Source organism: Strongyloides ratti (genome assembly GCF_001040885.1).
Source record: "Strongyloides ratti genome assembly S_ratti_ED321, chromosome : X".
Taxonomy (NCBI): Eukaryota; Metazoa; Nematoda; class Chromadorea; order Rhabditida; family Strongyloididae; genus Strongyloides; species Strongyloides ratti.
The window spans coordinates 3051409-3076433 of NC_037309.1; the positions used below are offsets into that span (position 1 = coordinate 3051409).

The following is a 25025-nucleotide window of genomic DNA, read 5'->3' on the forward strand; positions in this document are numbered from 1 at the left end:
AAACAATACCTTATCATAATTTTTAATCATCCTTTATGTTCTTATTTTTAATTATGTCAACTACTAAACTTTTTTTTTTAACTTTAATTTAATTTTTTTATCAATTGTTATCTGTGTTCTCAATTGAATTTGACATTTTTTTTAAAATTTTTATCAAGATATTTTTTGTAAATTATGTTAACATTATATTTACATAGTTTTCAAAAACATTTCTAACAAAATAAATAAAAATATATTTCATTATTTTTAGATTTTTTTTATTTATATTTAACTAATATTTCACTTAACTGATTTATAAATTTTAAGTGATATTAAATAAATTAAATTCTTTTTTTTTCAAATAAAATAATTTAAATTTTTTTAATTATACAAAGTTACATCTGGAATTTCTGAATCAACTGTTCTGAAATCCATTTGACTTTGATAAAATATACTACCACGTTTTCTTGTTAAATTTATTGGTTGTGGAATAAATGTTTTGGTAAACTCTGGTCCACTTAATGACTTAATTGCTAATATTGCATCATGAATTGTTGGGTAAAAAAATGATTTTGGGACTTTTATATAAAAACCACATTTTTCAAATTGATCTCTTATTGGTGCTTTAGCACCAGCAAAATATATTGTTATATTTTTTTTTCCAAATTTATGAAATAAATTCATTAATGCCGTAATACTTGTATAATCAACAACTGTAAAACCAGAACAGTCAATTACTAAATGTTTTATACAATTATCTTTTTCATTTTTGCTTGGTAAAACACCTATTTTTTCAAAAAGTGATTTATTAACCATTTGTGATGTTATTGTAATATCATTATTATTCGATCCTGGTAAATCTTCATCTATACTATTAAATTTTGATTCATAATTTTTAAATTTTTTAAGTGCTGTATCAAGTGATTTTTGAAAATGATCAACATTGATAAATAATAAAGGTGCATCAAAACGAAAAATAATAACATTATTTATTATTTCATTATTTCCATATCTTCCAACATCACGATATTCTTCTGTTTCACCTAATCTTGATAATTCATACCATTTTGGCCATTGCATTCTAAAAATAACAGTTGCTAAAGCAAAACTAATAGATATTAAAAGACCTTGCATAACATTAAATACTGTTGTTGCTAAAAAACTAACAACCCATATTAAAAAATCTATTTTTGATATACTCCATAATGATTTTAATTCTTTAATTTTTGAAAAAATTGATTTCATTGAAAAGATAATGATAACAGCAAGAATACACATTGGTAGTGATGCTAACAATGGTCCTAGAAATAAGATAACAGAAAGAAGAACAAGTGCTGTAAAAAAACCAGCAAGTTGTGTTGTTGCCCCACATTCAACATTTAACATTGACCGTCCCAATGCTGATGAAACAGGGTAAACTTTAAAAAATGATGATATCATTGCAGTAAAACCAATAGCATAAAGTTCCTGATTATTATCAGTTTTAGTTCCCATTTTACTATTAAATATTTTACACATTGAAAGATGGATAGCTATAATAACAATTGATATTTCAGCTATCTCTGATAACATATATGGAAATAAATCAAAACGTGGTAATGTTGGATATTGTAATCCTGTTGGAACTTCATTAACAATTTTAACACTAAATTTTTCATGAAATTGAAAAAGATATGATCCATATGTTGTTATTCCAACTAACAAAAAATCAAATGGAATTGGTAATGGTAATTCTTTTTTATAATATACATTAACAAAATCTTTTCCAAAGTATAAAAAAAGAAACCCAAATAAGGATATTAAAGCAGATGGTAAATTCATATGGTTAATTCGTGCACATACATCAATAAATTGCTATAAAAAATAATAATAAAATATAATATTTTTTTTTCATTGTTCAATTTTGTTATATAAATAAAAATTTGTCATATAAATAAATATATATTATTTAAATAATATAATAATAAAATCAAAAAGTTAATTACCTTAATGATGTAACCAAAACCATTAAATGTTTTTGATTCTAATTGAAATAACTTATTAAATTGTACCACACAAACATGAACAGCAGCACCAACAGCAAATCCAGAAACAACTTGATCTGAAAGATATGATGCAAGAAAATCAAAATGTAACATTCCTAATGTTATCTAAATAATACAAAAAAAAAAAGAATATAAATATTAATCTATATATAATAATGAAAAAGTAACTTACTTGAATTAAACCAACAAAAAAGGTTAATGTTGTAACAAGAGTTATTCTATCTAAATTTTTAAATTCATTTGATAAAATTTCCGTCAAATTATTCATATCAATCTGTTTTCCACTATGTTTTCCTAAATAATAAACTTGTTGTGTTAATGCTTCTTTTTCTATTTTCATCATAACATTATTTGCTGCAACTCCTGTCATTAGTGATACAATGGCAAATGAACCAATTGAGACATATTTTGATGTTCCAAAAAACATATAAAATACAATAGCAAAAAAAGATGAATATAAACCATAAATAGGATCGACACCTGTTAATAAAGCATATGCTATCCCTTGTGGAACTTGTACTATTCCAATAGTAATACCAGACATTACATCACCAGTAAGTGAATTTTTTATTGAATAATTTGGTAACCAACGTAATATTGGAACAAAAGAAATAATAAAATATAAAAATTGTATTACAGAACCAAAAGGTTTTGTTAAGAATTTACCAAAATTATTAATAATAGATGATTTTGGTGGTGGTGAAAATTGATGAATATTATCAAATTGTTCCTATATTGATTTTTTATAAATAAAATATTATTATTTATATACATGTTATTTTATTTAGTATAACTTACTTGTGTTAAGAATGTTTTACGTGAAAGTAAAATGTCTTCCTTTGGAAGAACCACCATAATTGATCCTTTAAAATAACTTATTAAATAAAACTTTTTAAAATTAATACATATATGTTTACAAAAAAAAAAAAAGGAAAAGATGAAAAATTAATTGATAATTTTACATAAAGAGGAGGGATTAAGTTTAAAGTTAAGAATGTGATAACAAGAATCTTTTTATAAAAATGGCTTTTTATATGATAAAAATATTTTTGAAAACATTTGAGTTAGGATATTAAGTTTAATAAATTTGTACATAGCTATAATAATATTTTATATATAAAAACTACTCGTAAAATACCTAAAACTTTTTAAGATTTAAATATTTCTAATAGTAAAATAATAAATATATGTATTTTAATGATGATAAGGTAAAATGTAAACTTTAAAATGATAAGAACTAAATTATCATTATAATTTATTAAATTTATTTATTCTTTTTTTGATAACATAAATTTATCGCATTTTAACAAATTAGAAGGTAGCAAAATACATTTTTGTATCTATACAAATAAACAAACTACATATACATAAAAATTCTTTATTTATATATTCAATAACATTTTTCCATCAAAAAAATTAATTTCAAAAATGATTATACTATCAGATGAAAAAAGGTTTTTCATGACATTTGAGAAAGAAACAAAAATTATTTATCTATTAATATTTAATATAAATATATTATTTTAACAGATGTTTTCTATTAAAATTTCAATTACCCTCTTCAATTTAAAGAATATACTTTTCTCTTATGTTTTTTTAAAAGTAAATAATAAAAAAAAATTTTTTGAAAAATAATAGATTTGATCATAAAGAAATAAATATTTTTTTTTTTTCCTTTTAAATATTTCTCATTAAATTAATTAAATTTTTTTAAAAAAATAGAAAAATATAAACTATATATATGATAACTCCTCCTAAAAAAAAATAAAATATTTTTTTTTAAAATGTTAAAACATAAATACAATTTATAAAATTATATGAAAAATTAATTGTAAACTAATTGATAAAAGAGTAATTTTGTAATATAATACTTTCTTAATAAAAATATATAATTTTACAAAAATGTTTCCATGGCATTTATTTATTTTAATAATAATTTTTAAAAATATTAATTTTTTCTACACTTTTTTTTTATATATATATATTTATTGTTATTGCAATCTTTAATCATTATTTGGAGTAATTAGGTAAAAATTTAATATGAGTACTTTAAATAACCTTTTTCTGAATTTTATAATTATAATTTCATATAAAATCCATCATTTTTGATTGGCATTATTTATTACTAATTAATATTTTTTTTACAATGTTTAATATTTAAATAATCTGTTTAGAAACATTGTTCAAAGATATATATTGAATTAGAAATAAATTTAAAATGTAGTTTAATATTAAATTTATTTATATTTAAAGTTTGTATATTTTTAAAGAAAATTTGTTTTTATTCATCATTTTTATTTATATTTTTGAAAAAACTAATTAGTTATTATAAAAAAAAATATTTTTTTTTAAAAATTATTTAAAAAAGACATTAAATACTAATTTTTTTATATAAAGGTAAATTATAAATTTAAATATATAATTTGTTAAATGTGTAATACTTTTTGATGAAATTATATTATTAATATTGATAAAGATAATGATGTAGATAAGTATACATTTTTCCTAATTTATTCTTATATACTTTCATAGTATATCTATTATTAGCTTGATTAAAATTTATCTCATCCAACTTTATTATATTATTTAAGCTAAGTTTTAACTTATAAATTTCAAACTTTACTTTCTATTTCTTATAAATTTTGTATTTCTATTTAATAGAAAAACTTTTATCTATCTATATATATATTTATAAATTTATATATATATATATTTACAATTTTAATTTTCAATAAAAAAGACAATAGATAATTTTTTTGTATTCAAAAATTTTTAATTGAAAAATTTTTTTAGTTATCATATTATTATTCTTTATAAATATAAATGCTTCGCCAATTTTTATATTTTTCATAACATTGAATGTACATTTTATAATAATTTTAATTTTTAAATAAATGTTACCCATGTATTACTTCATTCCTCCTCAACTATACCATTTATATATATCTCTATATAGATGTATATATGCATTTTAATTTTAGATAAATTCTATAAAAAGAAAATATATATTTATGACTATAAAACTTTTTGTAACATTTTATTAATTAACAGAAATGTCACTCTCATATAAGTATAATAATTTCAAAATTTTTATCATAATATTATTTTAAAAAGACAACATTATATTTTATCATTTATTTATGTTTTATTAAAGTTATAATAACTTTTAACAAATGTAATTTCTTAAATTTTATATCATATTTATCAATAGTTAGTTACAATTATAAGGCTAATATGTTCTTTTATACTATTTTTAATATATATACTTTAAAAGAAAGGATATTTATATAATGTTTTATTCATTGATTATATTTATATTTCTTTTGTTTATCATTTAATAAACATTATTATAATATTTTTTCATTATACCTTTTGTAGATAAATATATCTACAACCCTCCAATTGTCTCTTATCATTTTATTATTTTATTTTATCAACATTGACATATTATTTATTTTTAATTATTTAAGAAATGGTTCAAAATTCTGTAAAAAATTTTAATGGAATTGTTAAAAAGAAAGATTTCGAACATGGAGTTTTGAGAAGTATAGTTAATGAAAATAATTCTGAAGAACCACCATTATTATCTCAAAAATATCCTGTTCGTAAGTTTTATATTAAAAATTATTAAAATATTTTATATATATTGATTTATATTCTTTTTTTTTTTTTGTATTTTATATAAAAATATTTATACTTATCTTTTTTTTTCTAGCATTACAAGTCTACTATAATAGACATTCAAAGAAAGGAAAAAAAAGTAACTCTTCAAAACCAAGAAAAGTCAAACCATTATGGGGAATCAAACATAGAATGTATTACACTGGTGAAAATGTTCTTTCTTATTTTCATTATGACTGGGCTGAAATGTTTAGACGCCTTGGACATAATAAATGTGAACTTTTTAAAGAAATTGGTGTTTTAACATTTAAATATCCAAGAGTACAGTCACTTCCAACAATTTTTGAGCTTTGGGAAGAATGTTATTATGATTTTGAGTAACAATAAAGAAATATAAGTGGCCAACGGAATGTATTCTTAATGCAAATGCAATCATAAAAAGGACACAAAATTTTGTATTAAAATACAAATATATATCAAAAATTAATTGATTTCTTTTTGTTAAGTTAAATATTTTTTTTTATATTGAAATATTACTTCATTTTTTTTTTTGTAAATTCGTTTTTAATATTTTTGTTCTTATAAAACATTTTTTATTTTATGTTGTCATTTTATTATTTATTATCATTAATTTTAAAATATAATGTATAAACCATTAAGATTAAAATGAGAAAAATTTATTTATATATAATGTTAATTAAAATATTTATTATAAATAAAACAATTGATGTAAGTAATAAAAAGATAAATAAATATAATTATTAAATATATTATTTATAAATAAATCTCAGTTGATTAAAATTTAATAAGGATATATATTTAAAAAGGTAATATTAATGTATTTTAATATTTATTTAATAATTAATATATATCTGATTAATAATAATTCTTGCAATTGTTAGAATTAATATATATTATAAATATAATGATGGGCATCACCTATCTATTCCTTTTTAATTTATAATCTCTTGATAAAATAATCTGATAAAGAAGCAAATATGTTAGAAAATATTGGTAAAATGGTGCTTTGTGGTATGACAATATTGCAATATAGATAGAGTTGTGTCTGTCTATATCATTATATATATCTATACTAAAATAAAATATAAAAATTCATTTTATTTCAACTTTGCGGGTTGGTAACATTTAGAAATTGTAAGTTTTTATATATTATCAAATTTTTTCTTCCATAATATTATGACCAAAAAAAAGTGTTAAGAGGCAAACAATGTAAATATTAATTAGATTTTAGTTATTTTAATTAATTTCGAAAATCTTTTAATAAATAAAAGTACAAAAAAAAATGTATTAAAAGAATAATTTAATATACTAATACTTTTCTTACTAAAATTAAAGTAAAAAAAAAATTTTTTTTTAATTTTTCAGCTGGATGCTTTTAAAACAAACTATTAATAATCACAATTTCCAATAATATTTAAACATTTTATAAAATATTTTTTTTATATATATAATATACTCAAAGAGACACTATTAAATCATCCGCCAACAAACTTCTTATCAAGATATATTTTTGAAATATATAAAATTAAAAATTGTTAAAATAAATTATCACTTATAATATCTAATTTAAAAAAAGAATTATAGTTTTCTTTTAATAATATGGTTTTATAATCTCGAAATAATCCTTTTAAATAAAAAATAACATTTTTTTAAAAAAGTTAAAAATAATTATAATATTGTTTTTAATTTATTTTTTTAATTATTTTAAAATTTATAAAAAAAAACATTTTATTTTGTTTTTTATAAACAAACGGTTAAAAGGAAATTAAATATAATATTTATTTGAAAATTATTTAAATATTATTATTATCAAGCCAATAAATATTTTTATGCTATTAACTACTAATTTTAATAGAAAATACTTTTTATTATTTTTATAGACATGAAAAATATAGTAAACGTTATGTAAAGATCATTTTTATTTTTGATATATTAAAAATAAAAAAAAAATAAAAGTACTCACATAAATCTTTTTTTTACCTTAAAAATTTTTATTTTAAAAATGTAGAAAAAAGTTTTGCATACATTTAATATTTAATTTTGAAATCATATTTCTCATTATTTTTTTGTTTTCTAGTTTCATAAATGTATTTTTTCTAAATACTTTTAAACCATATTTTATAAATGATCATTATAGTACTTTTTTTGGTTTTTATTTAGTGCAATCTTTTCTCTTAAAACTATAAGTTTATTGATTTCTGGTCAATTAGTTTCTTCAACTAAATATCAAAAATTGAGGGTAAATATGAAAGGATGGTAAAATTTTTTTAAACGATGGTTTTAGTCTAATTTAAAAACGTCTTTCAAAATCTTTATTAGTTGGTTATTTCCTTTAAATGGTATTTGGTTTTAAGCTTGAAATTTCAATTAATAACCAGCTAATCGGTTGGAGGAATAAGATTTCAATTGGTTGAAGATACATCTAACAAGAGGGACATAAAATTTACCAGGAAAAGAATAAATTTTTTTTAAATAATAATAAAAATATTACTCTTGATTCATTAATTATAAAACACTTGTTTTTAGTAACATATAAAAATTTTCAAATAAAAAATGAGTAATAAATTAAATAACATTTAAATAAATACTGCTTTAAATTATGGAAAATTATTTTTAAACTTTAAAAATTTTATTACAGTCAATTGGTCTTTTTTTAATTGAAAAATATTAAATTATATTCTATTGATATAAATTAAATATATCTATTTTTTTTGCCATAATTTGATTATGCCAGTTGGTAATCTTACTTGTTATAAATATTTTTATAAACTTTTTAATTTAAAATGAATGATAAAACTTTTGGTAATTTTAACTAAATGGAAATTTTAAACAAACATATAATTAAAATATGATGCTAGTCTTTTGGAAATAATTTTATTAAAATAATTAACGTAAATATTAAAATAAATTTTTTTTTTCTTAAAATTGAATTTTGACCTTTTTTTCATTAAAAATAAATTAAAAAGCCAAATCAAATATTTATTGCATAAAATTTTTTTTAATAAAGAAAGTTATTGATAAAGTTAACTACTTTAAAAAATTTTTAAAATTTTATTTTGTCAAAAAAATTATTAATATATTTTTGATTATATGGTAATTTTTATGTAAATTTTCAGTTATAAAAAAGTAATTGTTATTATTCAACAAGATAAATATTTATAAATAAGTATTCTTAGAAAGCTGACAAATATAAGCATATAACGTTTTTAATAAAAAAAAAAGATTATTTTTCAGTGAATATTTTAAGATACAATAACATTCTCATCAAATTGTTTATTTTTATTACCATAATAAATTCTTTTTTTGAAACCTTAATTTTTAATAAAAAGTTTTTAAAGAATAGCTTAGTAAAAGTACCAATATATAGTATTTTGATATTTTATGTAAAAAGAGCAATTGTATTACAAAATTTAGCAAAGCAGAATCATTAATTATAAATTGTATTATTTTTACATTAAATTTTACCATCTTAAATTTTAATCCTGTGGAAATTTAAAATTCTTTTTTAATTTTTTTTTTCAAAATAATATAAACATATGAATTGACAAAACACACGAAAAGTGTACTTTATGGTTATTTCTTCTCAAAATTATATCATTATTAGTTTGCATGCTTAAAAAAAATTATAACCATTTACAGTAGGTCTATCAATTATTTCATAAATGAAAAGATAAAAAAGTTAGTTAATTAAATATATATACTGTAATCAGTAGGAAAAATTTTTAGTAATTGAATATATTATAAATAATAAATCTTTCTTTTAATATAAAAATCCTTACTTTAATTTTTAATTTAATTGAATTGTTAATTTGAAACAATAAAATGTAATTGTCTTTCTTAATAGTATATCATTTTAATGTACCCAATAAGTTTTTAAATATTTTCTTAAAAGAAAAAGTTGCTAAAATGTTTTTATAAATATCAAAATATTATATAATTCAATATTTACATTTATAATAATAATTAAAAAATTTTTCCAACAAATAACTCTACTTTTTTTTACTTAATAGTAAATTATATATAATTAAAAAAAAGGTACACAACAAATTTCATACCTAAAAAATATTTTTTTACAATAATTTAAAAAATTCTTAAATTTGTATATTATGATAAAAAAAATCTTTGATTTATATAACATAAAAATTATATTTTTGAAAGATTAAAAATTAAACTATTATAATGAAGCAATATCAATTATTTTGCAACAAAATCATCATTGATAAACAAAAAAAAATAATTGTTATGTGATAAAAAAAGTTAGTAAGTTGATTTTATTATTACATAATATATACATGAATCATGAGAATTCATATAATATAAAAATATGCTTGCATTTTAAAAATCATTATTTTGTTATAAAATATCTTTTTAAAAATATTTTTTTTTAAGTTAAATAATTTTTAATTTTAAAAATAAAGATACTTAATTATTATAATACTTAATTACTTATTTATGAATCAATTACTTATATATATTTACAGCTGTTTAATTTTTAACTATTTCAGAACATCATTAATTACTTAAAAATTTTTTTCTATTTTTATTAAAATAAAGCATATAAGAAAATAACATGAAAAATAAATCATAATATTAAAATATATTCATAAATAAAATTTTTAGTATCGATAACAATATACTGTTTATGTTTATATTAAAAAATTATATTATTATCAATTTTTGAAAAAATTCTTTATTATTTTAAAAAAAAATTAAAAAAAAACGTTAATAAACTTTAACAAAAAAATATAATCAACTATTATTTTATGATTATAGATAATAATAATTATGATAATTACTTTGTCAATTATTTATATGAATTTGTTTTTTTTATTTAAATATTGTTTATTAGCAAAAAAAAAAGTACTTTTTAAGTTATAAAGTATAATAAATATACTACAATTTTCATTTTCCATTTTTAAATAAATAAAATTATTTATTTTGTGATATATTTTTCTTGATACTATATAAAAAAAACAATTAAAAAACTATGTATTATAAAACAAAAAAACAAATTTATATTAAATGTTAAATTAATATTAAAAATAAAAGTAATTATACAATAAAAATTATATGTTTTTCTTTTAAAATTCATAAAACTAAAATATTGATAAACAAAACATTTAATCAAAACAAAATATTCTTCATGCCATAATACTGGTAATATTGTGAATCTTATTAATTAAAAAAAAATTAAACAATAAAATATTTTTTTTCTTCCTCAATAGGTTCAATTTTGACAATGTACGTTTTAGTAGAGAAATAAGCTATAACGCAACAATTACAAAAAGTTAAAAAAAATAAAAATGAATAAAAAATGACAAATGCTAGGCGAATGTTTATTGGAATCGAATTCAATGCAGAATAGTCTTCATTACCAACTCCATAAGAAAGTGCACTTAATTCTCCAAATGCAAATACCATTATAAATGTTACCTAAAAATAATATATAATTACATTAATTAAATTTAATAAGAAGATAAATTTTTTATAATATTTATATATTATAGACTATTTAACAACTCAATTCTTTTTAAATAAAATAATTTTTAAATGAAGATGTATTATATATAAACATAACTATGAAAATTATATACAAAAATATTAAATTAAAAATATTTTCTTAAATAACAAATGTACTTTGAAACTCAATATTTTTTTCTTAGATTTAGTTAATATGAAACTATACTTATAAGGTCTTTGTACCTAGTAAGTGTATATACTTTTACATTAACATAAATTAATAAACTATTTTATTATTTGCTATTAAAACAATGGTATAAATCAAAGTTTATATCTATTTTTTATCATATTTTTCAATTATAAAAAAAACAAAATATATATACTAATAAAAACAACAGGAAATAAATAATTTTTTTTTTAATAATAATAAAAATTTATATTCAAATATAAATATAATAAACAATTATTTAAAACAAAATACATACTTGGTAATGAAAATTTAAAAAAAAAAAACCATTTATTTCTTGATTAAAAATCAAAAAAAAAAAAATATTTATAAAAAAAAAATTTACTTATGAATTAATTATAAAAGTAAGTTGTTCTACGACTTCATTTTGCAAAAAATGCTTTCTAATGTTTTTTCAGGATAAAATTATAGATTTCTATCAATGATTAAAATAATTACTGGTGTTTTTTTTTTAAATATTATTTTTAATTGAATATTATATATCATAATTTGAATCACGAACTTTGTTAGATGAAGAACCAATTGGTATGTAATTGTAATATTTACAACTAAAATAAGATATAATAACAATTAATGCAAATATGATACACATAAATACTGTTAAATAAAATTTCTCTCCAGCTGTACCATCATAATAAATTTTTTTGTTCAAAAATGTTAAATGTACAAAGTATAACATTTCCTGTAAGAATAGTTAACATTATCACTAGTTAAAAAAATAAATATTTTTTTTAATAAAAATAATTTTTAATGCTACAATTATTTTATTAAATAGAAATAAAAAAATTTTTAAGCAATCTTAAACTTATTTAAAAATTAAAAAAAATATTTTTTTATATTTACTTAAATAGAAAATATTTTACTACAAAAGAATTAATAATTTAAAAGAACAATGAAAATGTTCGATTATAGTTAACATTATTATTTCATTTAGTGCTGTTATTATGTAAAAACAATTTTTTTTTTCTAATCATTAATATAATTTATTTTTACAAACATTATCTAAATATATATAAATATTAAGAAGGAACTAAAAAAATATGCAATAACAACCAACATCTTAATATAACTGATTGATTTTTTTTTTCAAATAATAATTAAACGATGTTGTAATATTTGATTATTTTATATGATATATCTTAACATAAACTGAATAAAATAAAAAATTATTTTTTTAAAAATATATAAAAAAATATTATTGTTATAAATAATAAAAAATATATGCATATTTTAATAAGTAGAAGTATTTTATAAAATAAGAAAAATTTATTTAATTAATAAACTGATTTTAGACTTATATAACAATTAAGAAAAACAATTATATGTACTATAACTTTTTTATGTTAAGGTAAAATAAATAGTATAAGATTGTTTTATAAAAAAAATACATGTGTTAAAAAAGATATTTAATAACAATGATAAATAATTTAAACATCATTTGTCTAACACATTACATTAAATACTAAAAAATTTTTACTAAATTAATATCAAGGTTGTCTTTTGAAAAAAAAATTATATATATTAAATACTTTTGATTTATTACAATAAAAAAAGTTTCTCTTGTATGTCTGAAATATTTATTTTTAAAAATATTCTATTCCTTTTTAAATATTAATAAAAAAAACTTGTTTATTTTTAATTTATAACTTTACAAATATTCAAATATTTATATTTTGTTCTTTTTTTTTCAAGCATATATTATTGTAGTTAAAATATTTCAAATTAATTTTTTTTATTTTTTATTTTTATAATTTAAATAAAGTAATTTAAAAAATTTCTATTGTTTTTGGGATAATTTATAACATTGTCAATGAATATTGAATATACTTTTTTTTTTGTTTGATACTATCTATTTATATGAATATTTATAAGTTTTTAACTCAAAACGACATATTACATAAGAGAAGATTATAATATTTTGCCATTCAATCAAAATCACAAATATTTTTCATAATATGTTTTGATAAAGAGATTCTCCTCAGAATAAGTAAATTTAAAGCTCATTCATCATCATTTGATGTATCTTGATACTCCTAACAAACTGTCAAATTCAAATTCTATTTTCATCTTCATCATCTTCATTTTCTATATTTTTATTTTTATCTTCATCTTCCAATCATTCTTTAGACAAATACATACACATGTAAAATTTAAATAATTATCAATCTTAATGTGTATTACTAAGAATTATGATAAAGGTATTAAAATATTAAAAATAAATTTAATCTTACAAAAAGTATTATCATCTTCTTTTAATATATATTTATATATATATTTATTGTATTAATGTATATCTAATGTTCTTGACTTTTGTAATTTGACATTACTATCTTTAAAAGATATATGCATACAAAAATGACAAAACTTCTTGTCATGATAATTATTAAAAATAATATTAATGATACTTTAACACTTGAGGTGATGATAAAATGTAAAACAAAAAAAAATATTATATTTTTTATTATTAAAATAAATGCACTCTTATATTATTAAACTTTTTTTTTCCATATGCATCTAAAAAATATTTATTAAATGATAAATTTATTCTTTCTTATTTCTTTAAAATATAGATAGTTATTTATAATTTTTGAAATATACTAAAAGTATAAATATATTAAAATGTATGGATCCTTTTGTTAAATTTTTGTTATTGACAGACCCATTAGTTATTAAGCTTACTTGATATATAGTTTAAGACACTAGTCATATTAATTATTTAAATGACCACCAACTTTCTAACTCTATTTCGGTTATTACTTTATATGTTTTTACAATTATCCATTTTATGCTTCAATTCACATTTAATATATATTATATATAAATAGTATTTACTATATATCCATAATATATATATATATATATATATGAATATATTTGAACTTTCATCATGAAGAGATTTGTAATTAATCTTTATACATCATAAACCACTTCATAACTTTTAAATACTAACCAAATAATGGCACTTTTACAATGAAATCTTAAAACTTTCTATTTTAATTATTTATTCTATATAACAAAATAATTGTTAAGATAAATTTTATGTTTATTTGTTGAAGATCAACTATTTATTCTTGTATATATTTCCATCACTTCACTTAGCAAACAAATTTTCTTCTTTTTTTTTTTACTTAAATTACTTCAATCTGTTGGCATGTAATCTTTTCTTATAGTCTTATTCACTCTACAGGATATTTATTACGTAATAATTTAACTAAATTTTTATTAAGCTCCTAGTTTTCTATTCTTTACTTATCCTTTTACATAACCAAAAAAAAAATTACTTTATGATTAGGTTGATTTGACTTTTTTAGCAGGTTTAACATTTGCTAATCTATTTGAATTGTTGTATAATAATTTCTACCTTCCGATTGACCCTGTCATTAAAAATGATGTCTACCGTGAACAAATGTCATGATTGAAACAGAAGATAAGGTATTTTTTTTTTCTATTTTACTTATACTTTGTCTTTCTTCTTTTCTTCTATAATTTTAGTTATGGCATTCCTTTGTAATAGAAAAACAATAAATCATTTATAATCACTTTACTAACTATCAATTACTTCCGAGTACACTGTTTATTTTGCCTTTTTTTTTCTCATCCATTTTTTTTCTATATCCTTAAGATATCCTTAAGGATAACTTTTTAAAAAATTTTTTCAAGAAAGATAGCCTATAAAATTGACTTCCTGATGTTTTTGTCATATGTAGTAATTTATTTGTCAAACCCTGCCAAAAAGAGTCTTATAAAATAATTTGTCTTGATGAAATTTAATTTAATTTCTTATTATATTATTCTTTTTTACTTTCTATAATCTTTTACATAAAAATATTTATGTATGATAATAATGGCATAACTAGTTGTAAGATAATTTATTTTATATTTTAACATAATAATAAAGTGTACTTCTTAATTTTCAAGTTTTCTGTTCTCATAATTGTCATTAAAATAGAATCTGGATATATAGATTTATGTTTATACATATATATATAGTAGTTAAAATTATAGTATTTAAAGATTAACCAAATAAGTCTATTAAATTCTTTAATATTTGTGCCAACTTTATCAATCTTTTCTTTTGGCAATTTTTGACAGTTTCTTATAAAGTTAAAATCTGTATTTTTACATATTATTCAAAACTACTTTCTACTTATTATCTATACTTTTTCATTTCTCAATAATTCTTATTCTCCTTATATATATTATATTATACATATGAATCTATATCTTATAATGTCACTTTTTCGATTATGATGAGTAAATATACTTATTAATAATAATAATGTGTGCCATTTTATTGTCAAGAATTTGTAGTACTTCAAAAGAAACAATCAACAGAAAACAGATATTATTATATTAAATTTCACTTTAAAGAGGAAACTCATAAATCAGTCTGTTGTTTTTTGATGATTTATCTACTACTGTGTCATTTGTAAATTTAAATTATTACTATTTTGTGGTCATTAACATCATCATCATCATCTGCTTCTGATCACCATTTTTACCTTTTTTTTTTTAATTTTCTCTTTTATTATATTCAATACTTTTATACAGCCATAGTAACAAAACATTTGTAATAATCATTATCATCATCACATCATTATCCATCCCACTTATTAATCATATCAAATATAGAACTATTTGTCAGGTAACAGCTCGTAAATTAATATTCTCACCTGTTGAAATATATATTTATCTATATATTAAAGTTGCGAAGTTTGTAATATGAAAGTATTATTAATGATTATCACAACTTTATTTAATTAAAAACTTAAGCATATTAAAAGATACATCCATTAGACATATCATAATGAATTATTGACAAACACACATACTTACATATACATAAGAATTATATATATATATATATATCAAAATGGCATAATATTAATATTAATTTTGTTTATCAATTTATCTACTTTAATATTTATTAAAATTTTATACATAACTTTATAAACAAAAAAATATTTATACGTTTATTTCTTCTTTTTTACTTATATTATTTATCTTATCTTTCTGTAAAATGATATATTTAATAATTTTTGTTATTTATCATTTATATTACCAAAACTTTTAGGACATATGTACTTTTAAATAACTAATTATCTTATTTCACTATCTTTAAAATACTAAAAATTTCTTAAATCATTTTAATGTTTTAAAATCATAATTATTAGTAAATTTTTCCACACCATTTTTTTTTTGTCATTTCTACTTTTTGACATCTCTCATCAAAATTTACTTTATATCTTTTTTTTTGATGTATCCATTTGTATTATTATCCTATTTACAATAATCTTTGGTACACATATTCATTTAATGTAATAATGTATAATTTTTCTTTAATCTTCAATTACTATCATTTATATAAAAACCTTTTAATTCTATTAGAAAAAAAAAGAAGATAATAAAATGTAAAAAAAATATATTAATGGTATATTTATATACATTAAAATTGATCCCATATTATACAAATTTGTTAATATGGGATAAAAAAATAATTGAAACAAAAATAAATACTTTTTATATATTTTTAATAGATAATATTAAGATGATATTATATATACAAATAATTTTCTAATGATATCTGAAACTCATCTTACTTGGTGTTTTGTTTAACTTCTTTTTTGTAAACATATACATTTTAACAATTTTGTTACTTTTACTTTTTCATTTGTTTACCCATCCATAATTATCCATTTTCATTTAATGTGTATCTTATTTATGAATAATATTTTCTCATAATTATATATTATAATGACTATAAATAATATTCTTTTTACAAAACATACTTTTTTTTATACAATTTTATATCATTTTACTCAGTTGGTGGTCTTTACAAAAAATATGTATAACGATACCATTAATATTAATATTAATTTGTATTAATATCCAACCATTTAAGTATCCTTTTAAGCTACTATCCTCAATTATACCACTTCTAAGCGGTTAATTGAGTGCAATTGTCAAAAGTTAGGATCAAATAAAATACCGAAATTTAATTTCTTTTTATCTTCTATTTATAAACCTCCTAAAGATTCAATTTATATAAATGTAGATTGTTCTTAAAATGGTCAATAGGTTTTTTTTTTCTTTTCCTTAATGATCAACTCACAATAAATTGCATCATATCTTTACATATGTAAATAAAATAACTTCAAAAAAAAAAAGAAGAGGAACCGATATACTCTTTATAATATCAGAAGTAGTTACCTTATTTGTTTTAACTTCTTTATTTATTGAAATTGTTTTAATTTAACAATTTCTATTATCTCATTTTAAATTATTTTATAGTATTTATTAATGATGATGCAACGATAAAAATAGTACTTTTTTTACCTTATATCAATAAATGTTAAATATTTTTATTAATCATACTACATTTACAAATAATTTAACCTAAGATATATTATACATTATAGAAAACATATATATAAAGGTATGAATAATTTTCTCTAATGAAAATAGATACATTTTAGTTATGTCCTCATGATGAAATATACATATATAATGTTTTTTTTTTTTATTTCTTAAATGACTTTTTTTTTTTTGTTTTACAATCATTTATCATAAAATTTATTCATCAACATCTACCTTTAAAAAAATTACACTATATAATCTGTATATTAACTAAAATTTTGACATTTATATTTATAAAAATATTTATTCAATCATATTATACTGATTTCATTTTTTTATTTTAACATTTTCTTTAAAATATAAATATATACTTATGTTTTGTCTAACTTTTAAATATTTTTATATATATTAAAAATATATAAGATAAAAGAAAAATTTTTCTCTCTTTTTTATAATTAATATAATTCATGATAAATAGTTATTAATTTTCACTTATTTTGTCACATCTAATTATACCATAATTAATAAACACCTTTTATATATTTTTATGTAAAGTGGACCATATGAACGCCAGGTTTTTTTTTTCCTTTTAAGTATCCTTTATATATTAATATGCTAATTGGTTGTTTTCATGCTAATTACAAGCTTATAAAAAGATATAGAGAGAATATTTTCTATCTCGTCTCCTCCTTTAATAATAAAAAGAGTTTCTTACAGAAGGATTTTATTTTAATAATAGTTATTTTAGTAGTAATAGTAGTAAGATATATGTATATATAAAAACTCAATAGATAGATATATATTAATAAAACAATTAATCATTTTTTAATTTATTGTCTTATTAATTAATCTGTAAAACACATTGTAAAAATATACCAAATTTAATTTTTTTTTTCCTTTTTATATTCTTGTTATCTTAATTTTTAATTATCTTTTTTCTAATAAATATTTTACATTCTTATTTACAGTATTATAAGAAATTGAAAGTTAATTTATTTTATTAATTATATTACATATTCATATATATAAAAATATATATTTTTATGGAATAATAATTATTAATATTATTTACACTATATATTTTGTATGTATATTATTTTAATGAATGCTACATTATAATGATTTGGTTTTATACTTTTTTGTCAATATTACCATTAGTACAAGGTGTTCTTTTAGATACAAGAGGTAAGTCATTTTTTTTTATCAATAAAATTTAATATAAATAAAAAATCATGTAAATATAAAATTATTAACAAAAAAACTTTAAAAGAATATTATTATTATATTTATAAATTCTTAAAAATTATATAAAAATGACATAAAATTATAATAAAAAATAATTTATCATTATGTTATATAATTATATTTTAAGAGAAGGATTACATAAAAAGATTAATATGAGAAAAAGTTTTTACCTTTATATTTAAAAGTTAATTCATATTAAATATTGAGAAGATTAAATATTTTAATAATTAAGTATATAACAAAAATTATAAATAGATAGAAATGATTGACATATCTTTACATTTTATTATTAAAGTTTTTCTTGAATAAACTTAAAATCAGATGATGTTTTCATTTAATAAGGTGATTGATAAGTTTATCCAATGTATATAAAATTTTGACAGCTGACTAACAGCTGATTAACAATTTAGGATCTTTAATATAAAAGATAATTGTAATACTCCCATAAGCTTATGGATTAAGTGGCTTTTCATTATAGTTATTTATAAATTTGAAGTATTCATTAATAAGGGTCATGTTTTTATATTAATTAGCCCTCTTTAAAACACATTTTCAAGTTTTTATAATTTTAAATAAGGCATATAAGATGTAACATAAATAGATCAGTAAATAAAAAAAAAAGAAAAAGTTTAAATCTTATCCATACAAAAGATTATAGATATGTCAAGTATCTGGAAATGTTTGTTTATTTATATATTTAATTTTTGTTTTATTATAGTTCCACCAAAACTATATAAGGATGTTAAATCTGTATTTAAAGTTCCACAGTCTCTTAAAACATTTAAATTTACTTGTCCATTAGTAAATAATGATGACCGTTCTGTTATTATCCAATGGATTAAGGATGAAGAGATAATTGAACCAACTTATAATCATAGATTTAAAACAGCAAGAAATGGAAAAGATTTAAAAATTAAAGATATTGAACCATCCGATAGTGGACATTATCAATGTATTGCAATAAATGGTTTTGGTAATGCTAGAAATAATTTTACATTAATAGTTTTTGGTATGTTTTATATAATATTAAAAAAATAATAAAATTAATATATTTTAGATGATGAAGATGAATATTTACCAAGAGATGAATCATTAATATTATCAACTGATGAACAAAAACCATCATGGACATATCCAAATTATATTAGAACAAGTACAGTAGATTTTATAACACCAAAAGTTAATGGTGATTTACAATTAAATTGTGCTAGTAAAGGTAATCCATTACCAGAAATAAATTGGTACAAAAATGGACAAAAAATTGATTTAGATCATGCACATCAAAGTATATTATCAGCAAAATTTGTTCTTCATAATGTTCAAAAATCAGATTCTGGCATATATAGTTGTACAGTATTTAATAAATACGGTCATATTAATGCAACATTTCGTGTTGTTATTGGTAAAAATGATGATGATTTTTCAGGAAATATTGAATTTAATATAATTGATAATGAAAATATAGTATTAGAATCAAAAAATAATTTTGGTACACATATTGAAGTACCATCAAATAAATCTGTTAATATTGGATCAATGGCAGAATTTGAATGTAAAATTAAATGGTCTGAAACAATGCCATTAATTAGATGGTTTAAAAAAGTTGATAAAAATAAAGTTAATGAAAAAGATATTGATTCAGTAATAAATATTAATGATATGGATTTAATATTAGTTGATAATTTTGGTGCTGAAAATATTAATACACAAAATGGTCAAAAAATGTTTATTAAAAAATTAACAATAAAAAATGTTGGTTTAGAAGATGAAGGAACATATGTTTGTGTTGTTTCAAATGGTGGTGATATTGTTGAAAGATCTGTTACATTAAATGTTTTTGGTGAAAAAAAAATATCAATGATTGAGGATAATTTAATGACATATTTTAAATATGGTTGTTTTATATTTTTATTTTTTGTTATATTATGTATTGGTGCTATTATATATTTATATAGAAATACAACAGATAACAAAGATGAAGAAAGGTTAACAGTATCACCATTATTAATTGCACCAGTTATTAGACCACCACCACCAAAAATGCCACCACCTAAAACACCAATATATAATAATAATGGAAAATTTTTTAATGGTACATTAAATACATGTACCACAAATACATACTCACCAATGGTTTATGATATTCCATGGGAAAATTCTGTTAATGCTGCTGTTTTAAAACAATTATCACCAGGAAATGCTCCAATGCCTATTCATAGAACGACGGCAGAAGATACGATAAGTCATATATATGATGAAACATCTAGTCAAATGGATACTGGAGGATATTGGAGTAAAACATTGCCTTATAAGTATAAAAATTTTATGCAAAATCATGTTTAGGCAAAAGAAATGATAATCAATGTTTCTTAAGTATTTTTATTCATCTAAATTATTAAAAGGCAAAATTATATTATTTAATAAGTCTTTTTTTTTCAATCAATTAACAAATATCAATATTAATAAAAAAAATGAAAGAAATCAAGAATTATGATAGGATAAGAAGAATAAAAAAAGAAACAAAAATAATCGGGTATTTCTTTATATGTATGGTGATTTAAAAGCAATACAACTTAATAATAGAATCTTTTTACATGAAAAAAATACAGGATAAACTAATATGATTCCTAAAACACATGTAAAAATTTTTTTTTACAAGCAATGGGTGTTAATTTTTTTAACTGCAATATATCATAAAAAAAATGCTTTATAAAGAAATAATCTACCAAGTATTCAAATTAACTAAATAGATAAAATTTTGTGTCATAAACAATTATTATAATATGTTATTTTTTTTTTCATTTTCAAAAGAAAACTATTAAAAGAATGATAGTAACAAGAAAAAAAAATATATTAATTAATTTGGATAAAAAATATTGGACTAAAAAAATTTTCTATAAACTTAAAATTTCCTTACAACCTTCTTTTAAATCCCGATTTCTAATGTCCCACATCAAAAAAAAAATGAAGAAAAATTATATGTAAAATTCAAATAATACGAAACAAAAAATTATATTATATGTATAAAAATAACTTTAATTAATGTTTATTCATCATTTTTTTTTTTCAATAATCGAGCTTATATTGTTTATATTATACATAATTTTATATAATAAAAAATAATAATAAAAATAGTTCCTCTTTCTTAAGTTTGTATATTATTTATCTATTTTTTTTTACATTAAAAATATTACATTTACATGTGACGAAATATTTTATTTTTTCATTGTTTAAAACATTTTTCTTTTATAAAAAGAAAAGTAAATTTTTTTAAACATTATTACAATAAATATCAACATTAATCTTGAATGATTAAAAAATTTAATTTTTAAACATATTTTTTGATCAAATTTAATTTTTGATTTAATGATAATTTATAATAAATTTATAAAATTAAAACATTTTATTGTCTTACTAATAAAAACATTCTATATAAAAAATAAATTTTTTTACTTGACTTTTTATTATTATTTTATTTTTTTTGGCATAATGTCAAATTTGACATTTGAAAAAAAATGTTTGATTTTTGTTTTTTTTACTTTTTATAAATTTTTATTTACTCATATATGCTAACAATTTTAGTTAAATTGTTCAAAGTTATTTTATAGATTTTTAATCTTTGAAAAATAAAATATTTTGTGTTTTCATTTTATTACTGTTACTTAAATATACTTTTTTTTTATATTATTTAATAAAAATCAAAAAGATTTATTCAATCAAATAATTATTTAAAATTTGTTTAAAATAAATAATTAAAAAGAGTATTAAAATAATACCAAATATGGTGTAATTTTTTTTTGTTGTATATATCTTTATCATTATTTAAATATTTTTGTGCCCCTAATTTTATTTTGTCATTCTTATTTTCAATTCAAATTTTGATGGTTATTATCATTATTTTATGTAGTAAAAATAAAATATAGTAAAAATATTTTAAGTGGGAACAATCTGATGAAGAAAGGAAAATGATGTAATTTATGAGTTAATTATATAGTATATATATATATATTTAAATTTTTTTTTTTACCAACCCCACACACAAGCTTACCACATATGGTTCAAAACTATTTTTGGTAAAGAAAGAAAATATATTTATATATTATATAATGAATAATTTAGGATATATATATATATATTATTATATGTCAAAATATTTCTTTATTTCATTTTAAAATAATATATTATTTTTCTATATATAAATAATATAACATCATTTACTATAAAAAGTACAGTAATGTAAGTGAATAGTAAAAAAATAGAAAATAAATAAAAAATGATTTTTGGTAATGTTTAACATATATATATATGTACATACTTTATTATTATTTTTTAAACTTTATTTTTAAATCTTCTAATTTAAATTAAATGTTAATATAAAAGTACAAAATATTTTTAAATGTTATATTTTTATGATAAAATTAGGTATAGTAATTAGCAATTAACTAATTATCTATAATTTAATATCTATCAAGTTAATAAATATAATAAATAATTAATATTTATAAACTTTGAATTTACAAATAATTTTTGTACATTAAAAATAAGAACATTTAAAAATTAATAATTTATGGTTTTCCTTAATAATTGGATAGCTATTATCTTTCAAATATCTATCATCCTATTTTTAAAAATAAGAAAATTGTTATACTTATGTATATTTTCACTTATATTATTTATTTAAAAATAGAATTTTTTTTTATCAAACTTTAATATCTATTTATTCAAATTATTCAAATTTTGTGATTATCTCTATTTAATAGTCTAAAATTATTTTTAAACTAAGATGGATGTAAAAAGTAATTTTGATAAGACCACACATTTTAAGTTAATTTTTTATTATATAAATTTTATTAAATTACAGTACAATTTAAAAAAAAATGAATAAATTAATTGCTACTTTTATTTTTTAATAGATAATATACATTAAGTAGTGTCATTACATTAAATAATTTTAAAACCACATCAAAAGTTATTTCTTTATTGTTCATTAAATAAAAAAAAAATAATGATTTTTATTTTATTTATAATTATTATTATTCACTAACAGTAAAAATGGTTAATGATGGTAAAAATAATGTTATAGGTAATAATGTATTTGTTATTAGAAAAAAAAAATTATTTTTTTTTAAGTAATAAAAAAAACTTTTTATAGAAATTTTCTCTATAAGTAAAATGATTTTAAATTGTTATTTATTGGGATATTAAGAGTCATTACGTTTACTTGAAAAGAAAAAAGACTTATTATTTGTCATTATAAGAAATTATGAAACAGAAAAGATAACATATTTCTAAATATTAAAAATTTATGACATCATAAGATTTTCTCATTTGATAACTTTTTTTTTTCTTCCTTCTATTAAATTGTAATTATTAATTATAAAGAGTGAAATTTGTTTTTTCAAACCACCATATAATAATAAAGACTTTTCTATCTTTAAAAATTAATCTCTTATTTAATCTATTAATTTTGATAGCTAAGTATAAAAATCTTTTCTTAATAATCTTGGAGGATTTTTGTTTTTATCGCTAAAAATAGTAGTAAAAAATTTATCGTTTTGTTAAGGTAATTCCCATATCACTTTTATACAATTCACAGTAGTAATTTTAAAACAATTTTACTTTAAACATAAAATATCTATTCAATTTATTTAAAAATTTATTTTTTGTCAACTATTATTTTTAAAAATATATTTATAAACTTTGTTATTCAAAATCACTTTAATGAAACTTTCTATATTACATTATATTTAAGTTTTAATTTAAAAAAAAAAAAATAAAATTTTTTCCTAAACTAATATTATAAAATATTTAATTAGAATGTTTATAACATTATACTTTTGTTTTTAAAAGAAAAAATTTTATATACTTTATTATTTTCTAGCCTATTTTAAAAATTTTATGTCTTAATTATATATGTTTTATATGTAACTTAGTGATAAGTAATTCTGTACTAAACAGAAAATTTTTTTTTCTACAGTTAATCAAAGTTATTTTTACTTTTTATTTTATTTAACAAAAATTTTTTGTTTTATTTAAATGTTACATTATAT

The 25025-nt window shown here is 17.8% G+C and overlaps 3 protein-coding genes across 3 annotated transcripts; 2 read left to right on the forward strand and 1 right to left on the reverse strand.

Annotated features, from left to right (window-relative positions):
• Nucleotides 1–360: 360 nt before the first annotated feature.
• SRAE_X000063300 (FI18412p1) lies at nucleotides 361–2879 on the reverse strand (the record flags this gene model as incomplete). The annotated part of the gene is made up of 4 exons (XM_024645000.1): nucleotides 361–1833; nucleotides 1965–2129; nucleotides 2197–2754; nucleotides 2823–2879. 4 exons carry the CDS (start codon nucleotides 2877–2879, stop codon nucleotides 361–363), a joined length of 2253 nt encoding a protein of 750 aa, XP_024510502.1.
• Nucleotides 2880–5496: 2617 nt separating this feature from the next.
• On the forward strand, nucleotides 5497–6026 carry SRAE_X000063400 (Hypothetical protein; the record flags this gene model as incomplete). The annotated part of the gene is made up of 2 exons (XM_024645001.1): nucleotides 5497–5629; nucleotides 5740–6026. The coding sequence occupies 2 exons, from the start codon at nucleotides 5497–5499 to the stop codon at nucleotides 6024–6026; spliced, it is 420 nt and encodes a 139-aa protein (XP_024510503.1).
• Nucleotides 6027–18848: 12822 nt separating this feature from the next.
• On the forward strand, nucleotides 18849–21318 carry SRAE_X000063500 (Fibroblast growth factor receptor-like 1; the record flags this gene model as incomplete). The annotated part of the gene is made up of 3 exons (XM_024645002.1): nucleotides 18849–18915; nucleotides 19694–19984; nucleotides 20033–21318. 3 exons carry the CDS (start codon nucleotides 18849–18851, stop codon nucleotides 21316–21318), a joined length of 1644 nt encoding a protein of 547 aa, XP_024510504.1.
• Between the last annotated feature and the right edge of the window lie 3707 nt (nucleotides 21319–25025).